Here is a 17,318-nt window from a genome sequence, read left to right on the forward strand (position 1 = left end):
CCCGGGGTATCATGTCTGGTCTGCAGATGAATGCCTCTTTACCCCGCTGAAGAGAATTGCCAGTCACCATTATCTTTCGCCTCTTAGTGGTCACTGATCCAGCAACTTTGGGGATTTTTAGCTCTGATTCCTCCTCTCTCTGGGATGCTGTCATCTCCTTCACTTCCAGGCTTGCATATCAGTTCTTCAGTTCGGAGGCAGGTGGAGTCATGGTATCGATCTTGCAGGGTCTCGTGATCTGAGTTCAGTTATCCTCTTTCAGCAGAGCTTCTTCTTCCCCTCTGCTGGAAATATTTGATACTTCATTAAGTGTATCTGGTGACCCCACCAAACAATGCACCAAGGGGACACACCCACACCCTGACAGGCACAGTTTACACAGACATAGGCAGATACAAACACAGCTAGCCTGCAGTGGAAGAGGACAAAGACCGGCACATATACACACACACACACACTGTTTCACAGAGGGATGGGATAGAGGGATAGTGAGGGGGCAAGGGGAGGGGGGTCATGGGGTCAGGTGTTGAAGAGGAGGGCAGGGTGTTTGGTACAAAGGAGCGAATACAGTGAAACTTGAAAAATTCAAAATGACCACAAAAACATAAAGTAATATTCACTGTTTTGATTTAAGGTTGTACCTAGAAGTATTTTAGTGAATAAGATCCTGTTTATTGACTTTTGTTTGGTACAAAGGAGCACCAAGTTGATAGGTGGGTGATGTTGAGGATGTGGGGGTATAAAGGAGAGTACAGATACACCAACAAGCAGCACAATGCACCCATGAATGTTCCATGTCTTAAGATAATGTCTCAGCCATTTAGTAGCCAGATTTAGAGGTGCACAATTGGGCACAGCAGTTATGCATCAGTAGCCTGTATGCAATTTGTAGGTTACCTTTTGCATCCATAGTTGTTGGTTTCATCCAGTGCCCACTCACTCTCCACCTCCAAGTGTGTAAGTGTAATGGTGCAGGTGTGCATGAATGGTGTGACTTTATAGCATACCGCTTAATGCGCACCTTGCATTTGGGCACTGAAATGTGACATTTGAGGTAAGCACCAATAACAAATTTACAGATATGCCAGTTATCAAGGAGAGCATTATAGATATCAACAAGACAACAGAGGTCAAGTACTGTAATGGCTGTAATGGTTTAGTAATGAGAATGCATACCTGAAAATTATTTACAGTAATGTATTGACTTGCAGGTGTTGGAAACCTATATGTTTCACTCTTTTCTCAAAGCTCGTCTTAACAAAAAGATGGATGCATTTACAAGACTGGATCTGAGCACTCAGTTTGAAACAGATAGGTAATGTATTCTTGCTGATGCCTTTCTGTATAACTGTATAACCCACAGTAAGTATCTCTTAAAATCTTTAATAAGATTTTAAACTTTAAGAACACACTGAATGATTGGAAAGCATGACAGGAACAAGTAATGGAGACTTAGAGTATGCTGACAATTTTCTTAGATTCCCATGTAACTTAAAGCAACAAGAATAATGCTACAAAAAATATGAGCAAGTTTTGTAGAGTGCATTGTTGAATAATGGAAATAATTCTTTAGAAATTAACTCTCAGCATTCTTATCTTTATTTTTGGAAACAAAATTAATTTATAAAAGTACAGTAGAATCATCATTTTCTGCAGGATGACATTTCATATAAGCCTTTTGTATCTTTATCTTCTCAGAATAAACTTGATGCTTGATAGCCCTAGAAGGCGAACAACTGAGAAAATGTTTTTGAAGCGATTTCGCCAGGAGCACATGTTTAGTAAACGTTTAGTAATAAGCATGCCTAATCTTCAAGACATCAGACCTTCAGATCCTCCTGCTAGACAACTTTCACTGAGGAAAATTGATCCAGAGCATGGTATGGCAAAGTAATAGTAAAATAATGATTGAAATGTGTTTTTCAGATTATAGTCTGATTGGATTTCACTGTAGCCAAGTTGTGTAGGCTTTGGTTTATGGTTTATTTTATTTACTATTCTGTTTTTTGTATTATTATAACAAAGCAGTTTTACTTCTTGTGATGGGGTGTACATCTGGGACTTTGCTTGGGAGGTTGTAGTCTAGCAGGGAGGGCTATGTGGACAGTGGCAGGGGAGGGACTAACCGTTCTTGAGTCTAGTGACTTAATTTCCTGAGCACTGGGAATGAGAATAGAACCCAGCAACTGAACTAGATGACATTTGCATCTAATTTGCATGCTCTGGTAAACAGTGGACTTTGACTATTGGAAAACCTGGGGAAGAGGGAAAAGGACTCCGTTAGGCCCCAAAAGAGGGTAGGGGGAGGACATACAGGTTTATCCCACGACTCTAAGGACCACCAGATTACTGATTATTGAGGGCCAGGAACTCACTTTAACTGAAAAGGCAGACTCTAACCTGGATCTTACAACTGTGGAAGCCTAAGAATTCAGAAATTATCTCTCTCTTTTTTTAGCTTGGAAAAGAGGTAGCTGAGGAGGGAGGTCTACAAAATCCTGAGTGGACTAGTATATGTAAATGTGAATTGATCTTTCAAAAAGTACAAGGACTAGGAGACACTCCATAAAGTTACGTTAATACTTCTAAAACAAATAGGAGACAATATTTTTTTCACTCGGTCAATAGTTAAATTCTTGATCTCATTGTCAGAGGATGTGGTAACAGCAGTTAGTGTATTTGGGTTTTAAAAAGTTTTAGACAAGTTCCTGGAGGAGAAGTCCATAATCTGCTATTAAGGTAGACATGAGGAAAGGCACCACTTTTCCCTGGGATTGGTAACATGGAATCTTGCCAAGTACTTGTGACCTGGATCAGCCACTGATAGAAATAGGATACTGGGCTAAATGTGGTCTGACTCAGTATGGTTATTCTTATGTTCTTATATATTAGGTCCAAACAAATGTAGTTTATCCTTATCTAATAGACAATGTTATGCCATTAATTATAAAGAACTTAATTAAATAAAACGAGCCTCAACTGTCCAGGGTGAGATTACTTACATGCTATCAAACATCCCCTGTTGGACTTTTAATCATAGGCTCCCCCAGATTTGGAAAAACAGCAGTGTAAAAACTCCCCCCCCCTCCGCCCGGAGAAAAGCACTACTTCAAAAAAACGGATACTGAGGTATTAATATAAGTAAATAGCATAACCACATTCCAAATTCGATCCAAAAAATTAAATAAGATATCCAAAATCTAAAAAAAAATGAACATCTAACAAGTTCATGTTCATATGTAGGAGTTAACAAAACACTTATCTGTGCTGTAGAATGTTAAACCCCTTTGAATATGAACCCCTAAATTTTTTGAGGATTTTTCTATTATAGATTAGGAGGCATTTTTTTATTATGATTTTATGGATTGCATTTCTATATTGCGAATATGCCTTGTTATCTAATTGTATGTGGTTTACAAATGGTCCTTGTAACTTCATATTCTTTTCTGTAAACTGCTTTGAGCTTTTGGTTTCCTTTATCATCATGCTAGACCAGTCTTAATCAATGGGTTGTGCCCCTGTACTGGCAGATGGAAAGCAGAGAAATTTGAATGTTCCAGTGACTTCATCCCTACAAGGGGTGTTGCAGCATGGATCACTTTCCTTATTTTTCTGCCTCAAGCGGATGGTGCAGGTTAGAATAGTGCAGTAGGATTGAAGGATAGGTCTTATTTCCTAGGCTGCAGTTTAAGGGCTGCGGCGGTGAGGTAGTAGATGGTTGAACTTAGATTGACAAATCCTCTGTGTCCCTGACTGTCACCTGTAGGCTTCCCTTAGGTGCCAGGGTCCAGCAGCAGCCCCCAAGGGCCCCTTTTGGCAGGGCAAGTCTTACTTACGTACTCTCCCTTCCCCCTTGGGTCCTCTCTGCTCAGATATCTAGGGTGTAGTGGGAGATTGTTCTTGAGGCTAGGCCTCAGCATGTTCTCCTTTATGGAGGTCTGTTGTTTGGGGAGACCTTAATAAAGCAGGTAGAGGATTTAGAGGATCCAGGCCCTAGTGCCTTCCTGAGGCCAAGTCAACCCTCTGGATTGTCAGGGCCTAGGTTTTGTTCCAAAGACTGGGGTGACTGGGGTTCAGACCGTAAGACTTCCTGTTCTGCAGCTAAGTTTTCTAGGAATCTGCCTTTTCAGGGAGCAAGGAGAGGCAGTGCATAGAACCACCAGACGTGAAAGCCTGCTAAGCGCAGATGGCTGCCTATGCAACTCAGGATGGAGTGTGAGATTGTGGCTTGTGTAGTTGCATTTCCTGTGATTGGGCTTGTCTTCCTGCTGCAACTCTTACTTCTGACTGTTGCAGTTTGGGAGGAGGAGGGGAGAGAGAGGGGACAGGGAGTGACAGAAAGCTCATTTAAATCACTTCAAATATTGGGCCCTCTGTTCTTATTTCTCCCATGTTTTGTTACATGCCTAGTTTGAATTCTTGGGGTTCCCAGTTCAATTTTTGTCTTCATATTTCCAGTTCTAATTTGTGAGCCCTTGTTCAGTATTTAGGGAAGGTTTATCTGTTTTGTGTGTAACTGAGGTGTAATATTTGATTTGCATGTAGTTTCTGTGTAGAACTATGTAGCAGACCCGCATTGATTTAGGAACAATTAAGGAGTTGTCATTCCCAGCTGATTTATTTGAAAAAAAAATCTTCAGTTGCAACCTTCTCATAAATGTCTCCAAATCTATCTTGAATTGGAAAATGCCAAAAATTTTGCAGATACCCAAATAGTAGTAACATTCCATGCTACCAATCCCAGGGCAAACAGTAGCTTCCCTGGTTCTTGCCTCCACTGCTATTCAAAATTATGCAACATTTTAGCCCACACTTCTAAATTGAGTTACATTTGTATCTCTAGAGCCTTGGATTAGATGAGCATGGGGCCCTAGAGATCTTGAATGATGAAGGGAATGTCTCATTCAGCAAGATTCACCAAAGAATGACAATCTAATCTTTCTCCTTCCCCTAGACCGTGCTAGCAATGATATATATACAGTGGGGGAAATAAGTATTTGATCCCTTGCTGATTTTGTAAGTTTGCCCACTGACAAAGACATGAGCAGCCCATAATTGAAGGGTAGGTTATTGGTAACAGTGAGAGATAGCACATCACAAATTAAATCCGGAAAATCACATTGTGGAAAGTATATGAATTTATTTGCATTCTGCAGAGGGAAATAAGTATTTGATCCCCCACCAACCAGTAAGAGATCTGGCCCCTACAGACCAGGTAGATGCTCCAAATCAACTCGTTACCTGCATGACAGACAGCTGTCGGCAATGGTCACCTGTATGAAAGACACCTGTCCACAGACTCAGCGAATCAGTCAGACTCTAACCTCTACAAAATGGCCAAGAGCAAGGAGCTGTCTAAGGATGTCAGGGACAAGATCATACACCTGCACAAGGCTGGAATGGGCTACAAAACCATCAGTAAGACGCTGGGCGAGAAGGAGACAACTGTTGGTGCCATAGTAAGAAAATGGAAGAAGTACAAAATGACCGTCAATCGACAAAGATCTGGGGCTCCACGCAAAATCTCACCTCGTGGGGTATCCTTGATCATGAGGAAGGTTAGAAATCAGCCTACAACTACAAGGGGGGAACTTGTCAATGATCTCAAGGCAGCTGGGACCACTGTCACCACGAAAACCATTGGTAACACATTACGACATAACGGATTGCAATCCTGCAGTGCCCGCAAGGTCCCCCTGCTCCGGAAGGCACATGTGACGGCCCGTCTGAAGTTTGCCAGTGAACACCTGGATGATGCCGAGAGTGATTGGGAGAAGGTTCTGTGGTCAGATGAGACAAAAATTGAGCTCTTTGGCATGAACTCAACTCGCCGTGTTTGGAGGAAGAGAAATGCTGCCTATGACCCAAAGAACACCGTCCCCACTGTCAAGCATGGAGGTGGAAATGTTATGTTTTGGGGGTGTTTCTCTGCTAAGGGCACAGGACTACTTCACCGCATCAATGGGAGAATGGATGGGGCCATGTACCGTACAATTCTGAGTGACAACCTCCTTCCCTCCGCCAGGGCCTCAAAAATGGGTCGTGGCTGGGTCTTCCAGCACGACAATGACCCAAAACATACAGCCAAGGCAACAAAGGAGTGGCTCAGGAAGAAGCACATTAGGGTCATGGAGTGGCCTAGCCAGTCACCAGACCTTAATCCCATTGAAAACTTATGGAGGGAGCTGAAGCTGCGAGTTGCCAAGCGACAGCCCAGAACTCTTAATGATTTAGAGATGATCTGCAAAGAGGAGTGGACCAAAATTCCTCCTGACATGTGTGCAAACCTCATCATCAACTACAGAAGACGTCTGACCGCTGTGCTTGCCAACAAGGGTTTTGCCACCAAGTATTAGGTCTTGTTTGCCAGAGGGATTAAATACTTATTTCCCTCTGCAGAATGCAAATAAATTCATATACTTTCCACAATGTGATTTTCCGGATTTAATTTGTGATGTGCTATCTCTCACTGTTACCAATAACCTACCCTTCAATTATGGGCTGCTCATGTCTTTGTCAGTGGGCAAACTTACAAAATCAGCAAGGGATCAAATACTTATTTCCCCCACTGCATATATTTTTTATTTTATGTTACATTTGTACCCTGCGCTTTTCCACTCATGGCAGGCTCAATGCGGCGGGCAATGGAGGGTTAAGTGACTTGCCCAGAGTCACAAGAAGCTGCCTGTGCCGGGAATCGAACTCAGTTCCTCAGTTCCCCAGGACCAAAGTCCACCACCCTAATCGCTAGGCCGCTTCTCCAAATTAACGATAGCAGGAACTATTATTGATTGCTGTTTCAAGAATTAGTAACTGTAAATAGTGAAATCATTGTTAGACCATGAACACTCATGTCTTGAACAGTATGATAGATTGCATCTTAGTTTTTAAAATGGACTATTAATTCAAACTCTGTTTTGTTTTCATTTTAGTAATAAAGACACCATTAAAACCACTTCATACTTTCAAGTTACCTGAAGTCCACTTTCCACTAGTAAATCGCTATGTTCAATCTTACTACATGGATTTCAGCAGCCATCTTAGCAAAGCTATCAGTAGTCTATCACCTGAAAACTCGGTACTGTTGGCAAGATACTTTTACCTTCGTGGGCTTACCTATTTGATGCAAGGAAAACTGCTGCTTGCCCTTTCAGACTTTCAGAATCTGTATAAAACAGATGTACGTATTTTCCCCAGTGAACTGGTAAGGAAAGTGGTGGAAGCTTTGCCTCCTAGTGAACGTTCTCATGCAGATCGCAGGCCTGAACTGAAAAGACTTATATGCCAAGTAATGGAAAAAGCAGGAGATGTGGCAAAAACAGATGATCATGTGAAGAAGTTTGAATTGCCCAAAAAGCATATGCAGCTTGAAGATTTTGTAAAGCGAGTCCAAGAATCTGGAATTGTCAAAGATATTGACATTATACATCGACTGTTTGATGCACTGACAGTAGGTAAGAGCAAATAGAACCAGATTAAAATTTTTGATAAAAGCAGAGCACAAAAAAAATGCAAAAAGCCTGCAAGTCTGTTGGATAGTCTTCAGATAGCAAATATTTGTATGAGGGTTTAATTTTCTATAGCTTTAGGAAATGAAAATCCATCCACAGAGTAAATTGGGTATGCAGAATCTTCTGCACAAAGCCTTATAGGAATTTTTCATTAAAAAATGACAAATTTTAGTGCATCCAGCAGCTTTTTGTGTTTTTTTTTTTTTTTTTTAACTCTCCAGATATTATATTTCTCCAAGAGCAAACAGCCTATGATTCTTACATGTAGATAATGTGATCCGCAATGCCTAGTATGGAGCTTGTGACAAGCTTTTACAGAGCACTTTGGGGCATGAGACGCGCTCCACCACACATGCACAAGTGCCTTCCCACCCACGGTGAGAGCACAGGACCATCAGTTCTGTTTTTTTCTGTGGTAAGCAGATGCATTTTTCTCTGCTTTCCTCTCCTCACAGTTTCCAGTTCAGTTTTCTAACAGAGCTTCTTTTTGTGCCTTCGTGGTTTATCTTTGTTTGTTTTATTCTGTACGTCATTTGGAGTATACTTCCTCCCTTTTCCTTACACTTATAGCTTATTTTCCCCTTTTTTTAGGTTTCCTTTGTTTTACCACGTTCAGTAGGCCTCATTTAGGCTTGAGCTTCGGTCGGGTTCTTCCCTTCATTTTTCTTTGGTGCTTTTTTCCCTTTTTTGGCACCATCAAATCTTTTGATTTAGCCACAGCTGTTTTTCCTTCCATGCCATTGAAGGTTCCCAGTGGGTTTAAGCATTGTATCTGGTGCAATAGGACCATCTCTAGCAGAGACACCCATTCTTGGTGTCTCCAGTGTTTGGGGCCTGAACATACCACTTCTAACTGTCTTCATATGACAAAAAGAACACAGTTTGCCAGAGAGGCTCAAAGAGAAAAACTTTATGGAGCCAGGTCCGACACCTTGAAATTTGTGTTGGCATCAGCATCGGGTGCGTTGGTCCATATGGCTGTGAGACCCTTAGACACTGGGAGTGACCATTCATCAAGTGGGTCTCTACCTGCCTTGATGCTGGCTGCTGTGCAGTCCCCCTAGGACCAGTTGGCGTTGAACCCGATGCCAAGGTGACGTGAGGACTCGATGTTCTTGTCAGCACTGAGGAGCATTGATGCTGAGCATTGAAAGAAGCATTGGCACTGATCACCTTCGATGTATGGTGACAGGAGCTCCGGGGCACTGAAAGATTCCCCAGCACCCTGGAAGTGTCTGCGCTGGGGGACAGTTCCCCCACCCATACAGGCGGTGCCAATGCATAGGTCAAAAGGCAGCTAGGAGACCCCCCCCCACAGGAAATCTTGACTGCCCCAACTTGACATTTCGTCCTTTAGATTGTAAGCTCCTTTGAGCAGGGACTGTCCTTCTTTGTTAAACTGTACAGCGCTGCGTAACCCTACTAGCGCTCTAGAAATGTTAAGTAGTAGTAGTAGTAGTAATTTGAGCAGCCTGCATCTACACCGATGCCCCAGTTTTTCCCAATGTTGGCCCTCAATGAGTGCCTCCGGGCCTTGCTCCCTGAGCTTTTGGCGGTTTTATACAACAGAGTGTATCGGTGTCTGGGGTGCTGGAGCCTTTCATGCCTCATTCTGTTGTCCCGTATGGCCATCAGCCTGCAGTGAGATCTTCTACATCAACGCCTCTTGAGAGCTCGACACTGACTGCTGCTTGTGTTGGCAGCCCCTCGATATCGGTGGAGGAAGCTTAGCCAGAGTTGAAGCTGGAGTCAACATGGTTCCTCTTCGTCAAGGTGGGCTTGGTCTCAGACCTTCCATAAGGAGTTCTTGGCTGACACCGATGAGAAGCGCTCATGGGAGCCTGAGGAGGATCCACAGTACTTATGGTATCCCGTCTGATCCCTCCCTTCCACAGGAAAGGACAAAGTCTCCACCTGAGAACCTTTCCTTCCCATCTTTTGTTAATGAGATGTTGAATGCTATTCCAGTTCCTATGGAAGTAGAGGACAAGCTTGGGGCTAAGATGTTTGAGGTCCTGGACTATGAATCTCTTCCTAGAGAGGTTGAAATGGTCTCTCTTCATGAGACATTCAGGTGAAGAACTAGGAGTCCCCTATGTCGGTCCCTGCCCTTCCCAAGAAGATTGATACTATGTACCAAATTCAGTCTTCCACTGGGTTTGATAGGCCTCAGCTGCCTCATCCATTTCCTAGTGGTGGAATTCATGCTTAACAGGACTAGGAGTTCTAGGGACTATGCTTTGGTGCCCCCTGGCAGAGAAGCTAGAACCCTAGATTCTTTTCGGTGGAAGATATATCAGGCCTCAATGCTTATCTTCCATATCCAATCATACCAGCTCTACATGAGCCTGTACTTGTGGTCCTTGGTGCATAGTATGTCTGATTTAGCAGACTCTCTCCCACTGGAGCAGGCTGAATCTGTTCACCAGCTGGTCAAGCAGCAGAAGGTGTGTCATAAGTTCCTGGCTAGGGGCACATGTGACACTTTTGATGTAGCATCCAGGATCTCTGCTCAGAGTATAGCAATGCGCAGACTCTCATGGCTGAGTGTCTCTGACTTAAACCCGGTGGTCCAGCAGAGATTGGTTGATTCTACATGCCGGGAGAGAAGGTGAAGAGGTTGCTGACCACATCAAGAAGCACACTGATACCATTGATACTCTTTCCCGCTGGGCGCCTTGTGCAGTTGCCTACTCATCTAGGAGGTGTTTTGGCAAGTTGAAGAGGAATACTTAATACTCACAGAGGTGTAGGTTCACCACTTCTCAGCAGGCTGAACCCCAGCATGCTTGTGCTCATCAACAACATGTGCCTAAGACCTAGAGAGCTCCCTAGTCAAATCAGGTTGCAAGCTTTGGATGGGCTCCAGCAGAGCATAGCGACTGTAACTGTCCCAGATGACTTGCTGGTCATGGGGAGGCTGAAGATTTTTCAAGAAAGATGCCACCTTCCAACCAATGGGTCCTTCAAATACTCTGTCTCTGTTATGCCTTCATTGATGAAAGAGACCTCCAGATTGGCCACTGAGAGCAAATCATTTCAGCTCTTAGCACAAGCAGGTACTTGCAGAGGAACTCTCCGCCCTTCTAAAGGTCCATGCGGTCAAGCCCATTCCACTAGGGGAAGAAGGGAAGGGATTCTATGCCAGGTACTTTCTTGTGCAAAAGAAGACGGGGGGATGCATCCCATCCTAGACCTGAGGGCCCTGAACAAATTCCTGGTCAAAGAAAAGTTCAGGATGGTTTCCCTGGGCACCCTTCTCCCCATGATTCAGGAAAATGATTGGCTATGCTCTCTGGACTTAAAGGATGCCTCTCATACCTCTCGAAAGGAAGACTGCTGAAACTCAAGCAAGACCATGGGACCATGTTTCTGATCGCTTCTTATTGTCCCCGACAAATCTGGTTCCCCCTTCTTCTGAAGTTATCCTCTGAAGAACAGTACCGATTAGAATGTTTTTCAATCCTTATCACACAGAGCAAGGGACCTCTTCTGCATTCCAACCTCCGGTCTCTGGCCCTCACGGCCTGGATATTGACGGCTTAGAATTAGCTTCCTTGCATATTCCTGAGGGTGTCTCTCGCATCTTTCTGGCTTCCAGGAAAGATTCCACCAAGAGGTGTTACTCTTTCAAATGGAGGAGGTTTGCTGTGTTGTGTGAGGGCACGGCCCTAGATCCTGTTTCCTGCTGTACACAGGTCCTGCTTGAGTACCTTCTATACCCTACACGTCTCTGAGTCTGGTCTTAAAACCATCTACGTAAGGGTTCACCTCAGTGCAATTAGTGCTTATCATCACCACATAGAGGGTAAGCCCATCTCTGGACAGCCTCTTGCTTCCTGAGAGGTTTGCTATTGACAAAACCACCTGTCAAACCTCCACCTGTGTCATGGGACCTCAACGTCTTTATCCAGCTGATGAAAGCTCCTTTTGAGCCACTTGATACCTGTCATTTGAAGTTCTTGACCTTGAAGGTCATATTTTTGGTAGCTGTTACTTCAGCTCACAATGTCTGTCAGCTTCAGGCCTTAGTAGTGGATGTACCTTATGCTGTTACATCACTACAGAGTAGTTCTATGCACACAGCCTAAGTTCCTTCTTAAAGTTGTGTCAGAGTTCCATCTGAACCAGTCAATAGTCTTGCCAACATTCTTTCCTTGACCTCATGCACATGCTGGTGAAAGCGCACTGCAAACCACATGCCTTGGACTGGAAGCGAGCACTGACCTTTTATTTGAAGCAATCTAGGCCCTACAGACAGTACACCCAACCTTTTGTTTCTTTTGATCCCAACAGGAAGGGGGGTTGCCATCGGGAAATGCACAATCTCCAATTGGCTGGCAGATTGCATTTTTTTCACTTACGCTCAAGTTGGGCTGGCCCTTAAGGGTCATGTCGAGGCTTACAATGTTAGAGCTATGGTTGCGTTGGTAGCCCACTTGAGGTCAGCCTCTGTTGAAGAAATGTGGAAGGCTGCAACGTGGTCTTTGGTCAACACATTCACATCTAACTACTGTCTTGAGCAGGATATCCGATGCGACAGTCAGTTTGGACAAACAGTTTTGTAGAATTTGTTTGTGGTCTAGAGTCCAACTCCACACCCCTAGGCTCATTTTGTTCTATTCCAGGCTGCACTCTCACTCAGATTATATATAGTTTCAGGTTAATCTTTGTTTGTCCTCTCCGTTGCGTGTTCCTTTTGACCAATGATTATTGTTTTCAGTGAACCTGGTATCTAGGGATTTCCACAGGTGAGAATCATAGGCTTGCTTGTGCTCGGAGAAAGTGAAGATACCTTAAATCTGTTCTAATATGATAACATTTTGCATTTTGTTTCCTCTTGTTTCTTGCAGATTTACCTTAATTTAATTAATTTAAAATTGGTATTTATAGTCTGCTTTTCAGCCCCGTGAATGCACAGATCTCAGTGTTTAACTTCGTCAACTTTAGTAATCTGAGTAAAATTATTCACTAGATTGTTTTGTTTCTGAACGTTTACGTACAGTGTAGTACAAGTGCCTCATATGGCAAACTAGGATGTGCTAGTTTATAAAGTTTATTTAGGTGATAAAACAGGATTACTTTCTTTCTCAAGTTTTTTTCATTTAATAGGATATATAGTGAGCCTTAGGAGTGATCTTGTGTGATCTGAGTGTTTGGGGGAACATAACTACTCAGTTTTCTTACCCATGTGCTTACAAGATTGTTTATACTTGTTGGAGACAGTAATAGTATCAATAGGAGATAACAATTATATACGCTTTCTTTCCCTATCAGGCCTTTATATACTCTGTTTCTTTTCCATATCAGGCTTGCTTTTCTTCTCTTATAAGAGAGCTATTGTGCTTCATCTTTTTCTTACATTGCCCCCAAAGTAGAGATCCACCTATAGTTCAAAGCAGACTGCAACTTGTGCTATTTACTTGATGCTCATTAGATGGCACTGTTACTCTGGCCTACTTATATTTTACAGTATTCTGTTTCAGTTACATTGTTATCCCCTGTATACAGCATATCAAATGTACACAGTACTGTAGTGAGACATGTAAAGGGCAGTTCTATAACCTAGGTGCTGAAATTTACACATGCATTACCTTGCAAATGTTCAGAATATTAGCATTTATGTGTTTATATATGCACAATCCTCCTAAATCTAAATAGGAGCGCTGGAATCAACAAAATTAGTGTAAATGCTTCTACAAAGACCTCAGCAGTGCTACTTGGTGAAGTAGCACTGCTGAGGTCTGATGAACATCCCTTGAGCCAACAAAAGATAAGTTAGTGAATACAAAACACTTAAAGGAACAGTTTTAAATATAAATAATAAGAGTAAAAATATTTAAAATAAAAGACCAATGACGAATATAGTGCCTAAATCTTGATGAGGCTAACCGATGGTCACCGAGTAGCACTGCTGAGGTCTTCGTAGAGGAATTTACACTAATTTTGTTGATTCCGGTGCTACCATTTGGATTTGTGAAGATTTAAGTGCTGATATTTAAAACTTTGAGTGTCACTTGTTGTGCACTTAATTTTCTGTCATATCAAGGAGTAATGCAATTCATTCATTTTATAAAGGTCCCCAGAGATCTTATCCACAGATATCTGAAACAATTAAACCACTCAAATGCATCGTACAGCCTCAACAATTCATCAGTTCCAGTGGACATATAAAGGGGCATCAAAACTGATTTAGAGGGACATTTTTGAAAGAAATGTCTAAATCATAATTTGGACGTTTTACAAAGACGTCCAGATTCCGAACAGGAAATAGAGTCATTTTCAAAAAAGTTGGACGTCTGTGTTTTGCGTTCGAAAATACTATGGACGTCCTGTGATTTGGACATTTTGTGATTTGGACATCTTTGTTTTTCGGCCATTTTCGAAACAAAAAAAAAATCCAAGTGTAAAATGTCCAAAATCAAGCCATTGGGACGTAGGAGGAGCCAGCATTTTTAGTAGACTGGTACTCCTTAAAATCCCAGGACAGCAATAGGGTACCCTAGGCAGAGGCATAGCCAGGTTTTGATATCAGGGGGAGCAGACTTTTATAAAATAGGCGCCGGTTGGTGTCACCTACTTAGCAGTGTCTGTGTTGTTGCTCAGGGGCTGATTAATACAGGCTGTCTCTGTTGCGTCCTGCCTACAAGGAAACAGTAAGTTAGATCAAGAGGCAGGACGCAGAAGAGATCCCTGGACTGGCCAGAGCAGGCAACCTGTCTTCTTAACTACAAAGTAAAAATATTCAAATCGTGACCATCACCTCAGGAATAGCATACACATTCCTTCCACTGCTACACACCTTGTTTAAGTCAAATGGGCGTTTGTGTGGTGATTCTACAGGATGTGAAGAACACTAGTCCTGAGCATTTTTATTTTAGGTGACAAGGGCCACCAAAGGCGGCCCTTGCCCCAGAGCCTACTTTCAAATAGGGCTAGACATTTTGTGAAATAACACAAACCCCTGCAAAAAGACACGCAAAACTTATACTGAAAACTTACCACACCATAACAGCCCTAATCCACCTACAAAAAGACGGTGCTTTAATATTACAGTGGGACCTAGAGAAGTGTTTCCCTAGGTGGTCCTGGAGTACCTCCTTGCCATTCAGGTCTTCAGGCTATCCACAATGAATCTGTATGAAAAAGATTTGCATGTAATGGAGGCAGTATATACAAATCAATGTCATGCATATTTATTATGGATAGCCTGAAAACCAGACTGGCAAGGGGTTACTTCAGGACCAACTTGGGAAACACAGGGCTAGAACACAAAACTTACCACACCACCCTAGAACACAAAACTTACCACACCATAACAGCCCTAACCCACCTATGAACAGACAGTGCTATATATATATCACACTGGGCTCTAGGGCACCAATTAGCCTACTATTGGGAAACTGGAACAGACTGCACTGTTACACATTCCTACACAGATGCTACGTGCTAGCAGAATCCTTCACCTCAGGCACACATGCAGAACATGGACAGACCCTCATCTATATAACATAAGAGTAGCAATACTGGGTCAGACCAATGGTCCATCTAGTCGAGTATCCTGTTTCCAACAGTGGCCAACCCAGGTCACAAGCACCTGGCAGAAACTCAAATTGTGACAATATTCCAATCTAATACAGACTAGGGAGCCACAAAAAAGAAAAACAAAACAAAACATGAATTAGGTTGAAACAAAACAGAGTAATCCGTTTGTGTACCTAAAAGGTAAACTACAAAACAGATGAAAATGTGATTTCATGTGCCCCAATGAAAGGAGAGTTTAATTCTACTTTCATTTAATTTCAATATATTCTATCCTCCCCATGGCAGATTACAACAACAGCAACTAAAAAAATCCTTTATCCGCCACCTTTTAGGACACTGTGTATCCTGCTAGATAGTGATGGCACAAGCGAAGCAAGTTTGGGCCAGTGAAGACTAACTCAAAATAACCTGTTCCTTAGCTGGGCCCTAGTATTACCATATTAAAAATGCGACCATACCATGCCTCTGTGACTATGTTCCACAAATATTAAACGATTAACTGAATTTCTTGACTAGGGACACAAACATACACTTATTTATTCAATACCACAATTCCTCATGTACAGCCACAAAACAACTTTTTAGGGTGGATAGTATTCCTTTTATTCTCAACCAAATAAAGAGTTTTTAGTTTTGACACGGTATAAGTCATCACAAGAACAAAATATAAGAAAACCAATGGACTGCATTAGGGATTTATAACCCATTTATGTTTAAGCAAAAGTGATCTGCATGAAACAAAATATTTATTTTTATTTTGACTTATAAAACCACTTGTCCCTGAACATGTTCAAAACAGAATAATCCGTTTGTGTACCTAAAAGTTAAACTACAAAACAGATGAAAATGTAATTTCATGTGCCCCAATGAAAGGAGAGTTTAATTCTACTTCCATTTAATTTCAATATATTCTATCTTCCTATGGCAGAGATTACAACAGTTAAGATGATGAACCCATCAGAAAACAGGATATCCTCACTGAAATCTGGATATATGTATTGTATAGAAGCACAGTGAAGAAAATTCAAACTATAGCGTTTATAATTGCAGTTTCTACCAGCTACAAGAATTTTTGAAGCTGTTTTAGTGATATTCAATTGCTACGACATGTACATTTCTCCTCCAGCTTTTAAGGCACTGCCTATCCAACTGAAACAACTTTAGACTTGTTACAGACATGGACCAACAATAAAGAATGACCACATGGATACACAGCTGCTCATACCTTTGGCTTGCTTTGTTTCACGTGAACGGCAATGATGGCTGTGCGGGGGAGTGGAAACATATCTACCAAATGGCTTCCATACTTACAGTGGACTAGATGGCTCACTTCCACTCCTGTCTGTTAAGATTTTTCTCCCTTCTCCACCCCCTACCCACCGACCGACTTCCTTGGCTAGCTTTTTCTCCCTTCTCCACCCCCCCCAGTCCCACCTCCCTCTCTTCAGCCCGCTCTCTTCCGTCTGCATAGTTATTTTTACTTCGCTGAAGCCTTTTCCCTCCTGCTGCACCAGCGATTTATAATCAGCTGTTTGCCAGTGTCGGGGCCTCACCTCAGCGTGTCCTGCCCACTCTAAGCAACTTCCTGTTTTCTGCAGAGGTGGGATGCGTCTGAGGAGAGGTCCCGACGCTGGCAAACAGCTGACTGTATCAATCGCCAGTGTCTGAGGGAGAAGACTTCAGGACAGTAAAGATGATCACGCGCTGCAGATGGGAGAGAGAGTGGGCAGGGGAAGAGACAGGAGAACAAATGCAAGACTTGCGCGGGAGGGGGGAGAGAGATTTTGCGGGCATAGGCGCCATTTTTTCAAAATATCTGTTTAGGGGAGCGACCGCTCCCCCTGCGCCCCACCTAGCTACGCTACTGACCCTAGGGGGCACTGCAGTAGACTTCATATCTGACCATTGCTCCCTTACCTTGTCTTCTGAGCCCCCCCAAAACCCACTACCCCCAACTGTACACCACTACCATAGCCCTTATGGGTGAAGGGGGCACCTATATGTGGGTACAGTGGGTTTCTGGTGAGTTTTGGAGGGCTCGCATTCCTCCACAATTGTAACAGGTAGGGAGAGGTAGGGGGCTGGGTCCACCTGTATGAAGTGCACTGCACCCACTACTGGACTACTCCAGGGACCTGCATGCTATTCTGATGAGGGTGGCACAGAGGCTGGCAAGTAATGTTCTTAATCACAATTTTTGGGGGTGGGAGGGGGTTAGTGACCACTGGGGGAGTCAGGGGAGGTCATCCCCGATTCACTTGA

General features: G+C 42.9%; 1 protein-coding gene across 1 annotated transcript in view; it reads left to right on the forward strand.

Annotated features, from left to right (window-relative positions):
* Positions 1–17,318, forward strand: part of DENND3 (DENN domain containing 3) — a 390,432-nt gene that overhangs the window by 256,018 nt on the left and 117,096 nt on the right. Inside the window, exons 11-13 of the mRNA XM_030219612.1 lie at positions 1,212–1,315; positions 1,699–1,880; positions 6,933–7,454. Coding sequence (XP_030075472.1) covers positions 1,212–1,315; positions 1,699–1,880; positions 6,933–7,454 — 808 coding nt within the window. The remainder of the gene's footprint in view (positions 1–1,211; positions 1,316–1,698; positions 1,881–6,932; positions 7,455–17,318) is intronic.

Source organism: Microcaecilia unicolor, chromosome 1 (genome assembly GCF_901765095.1).
Source record: "Microcaecilia unicolor chromosome 1, aMicUni1.1, whole genome shotgun sequence".
Taxonomy (NCBI): domain Eukaryota; kingdom Metazoa; phylum Chordata; class Amphibia; order Gymnophiona; family Siphonopidae; genus Microcaecilia; species Microcaecilia unicolor.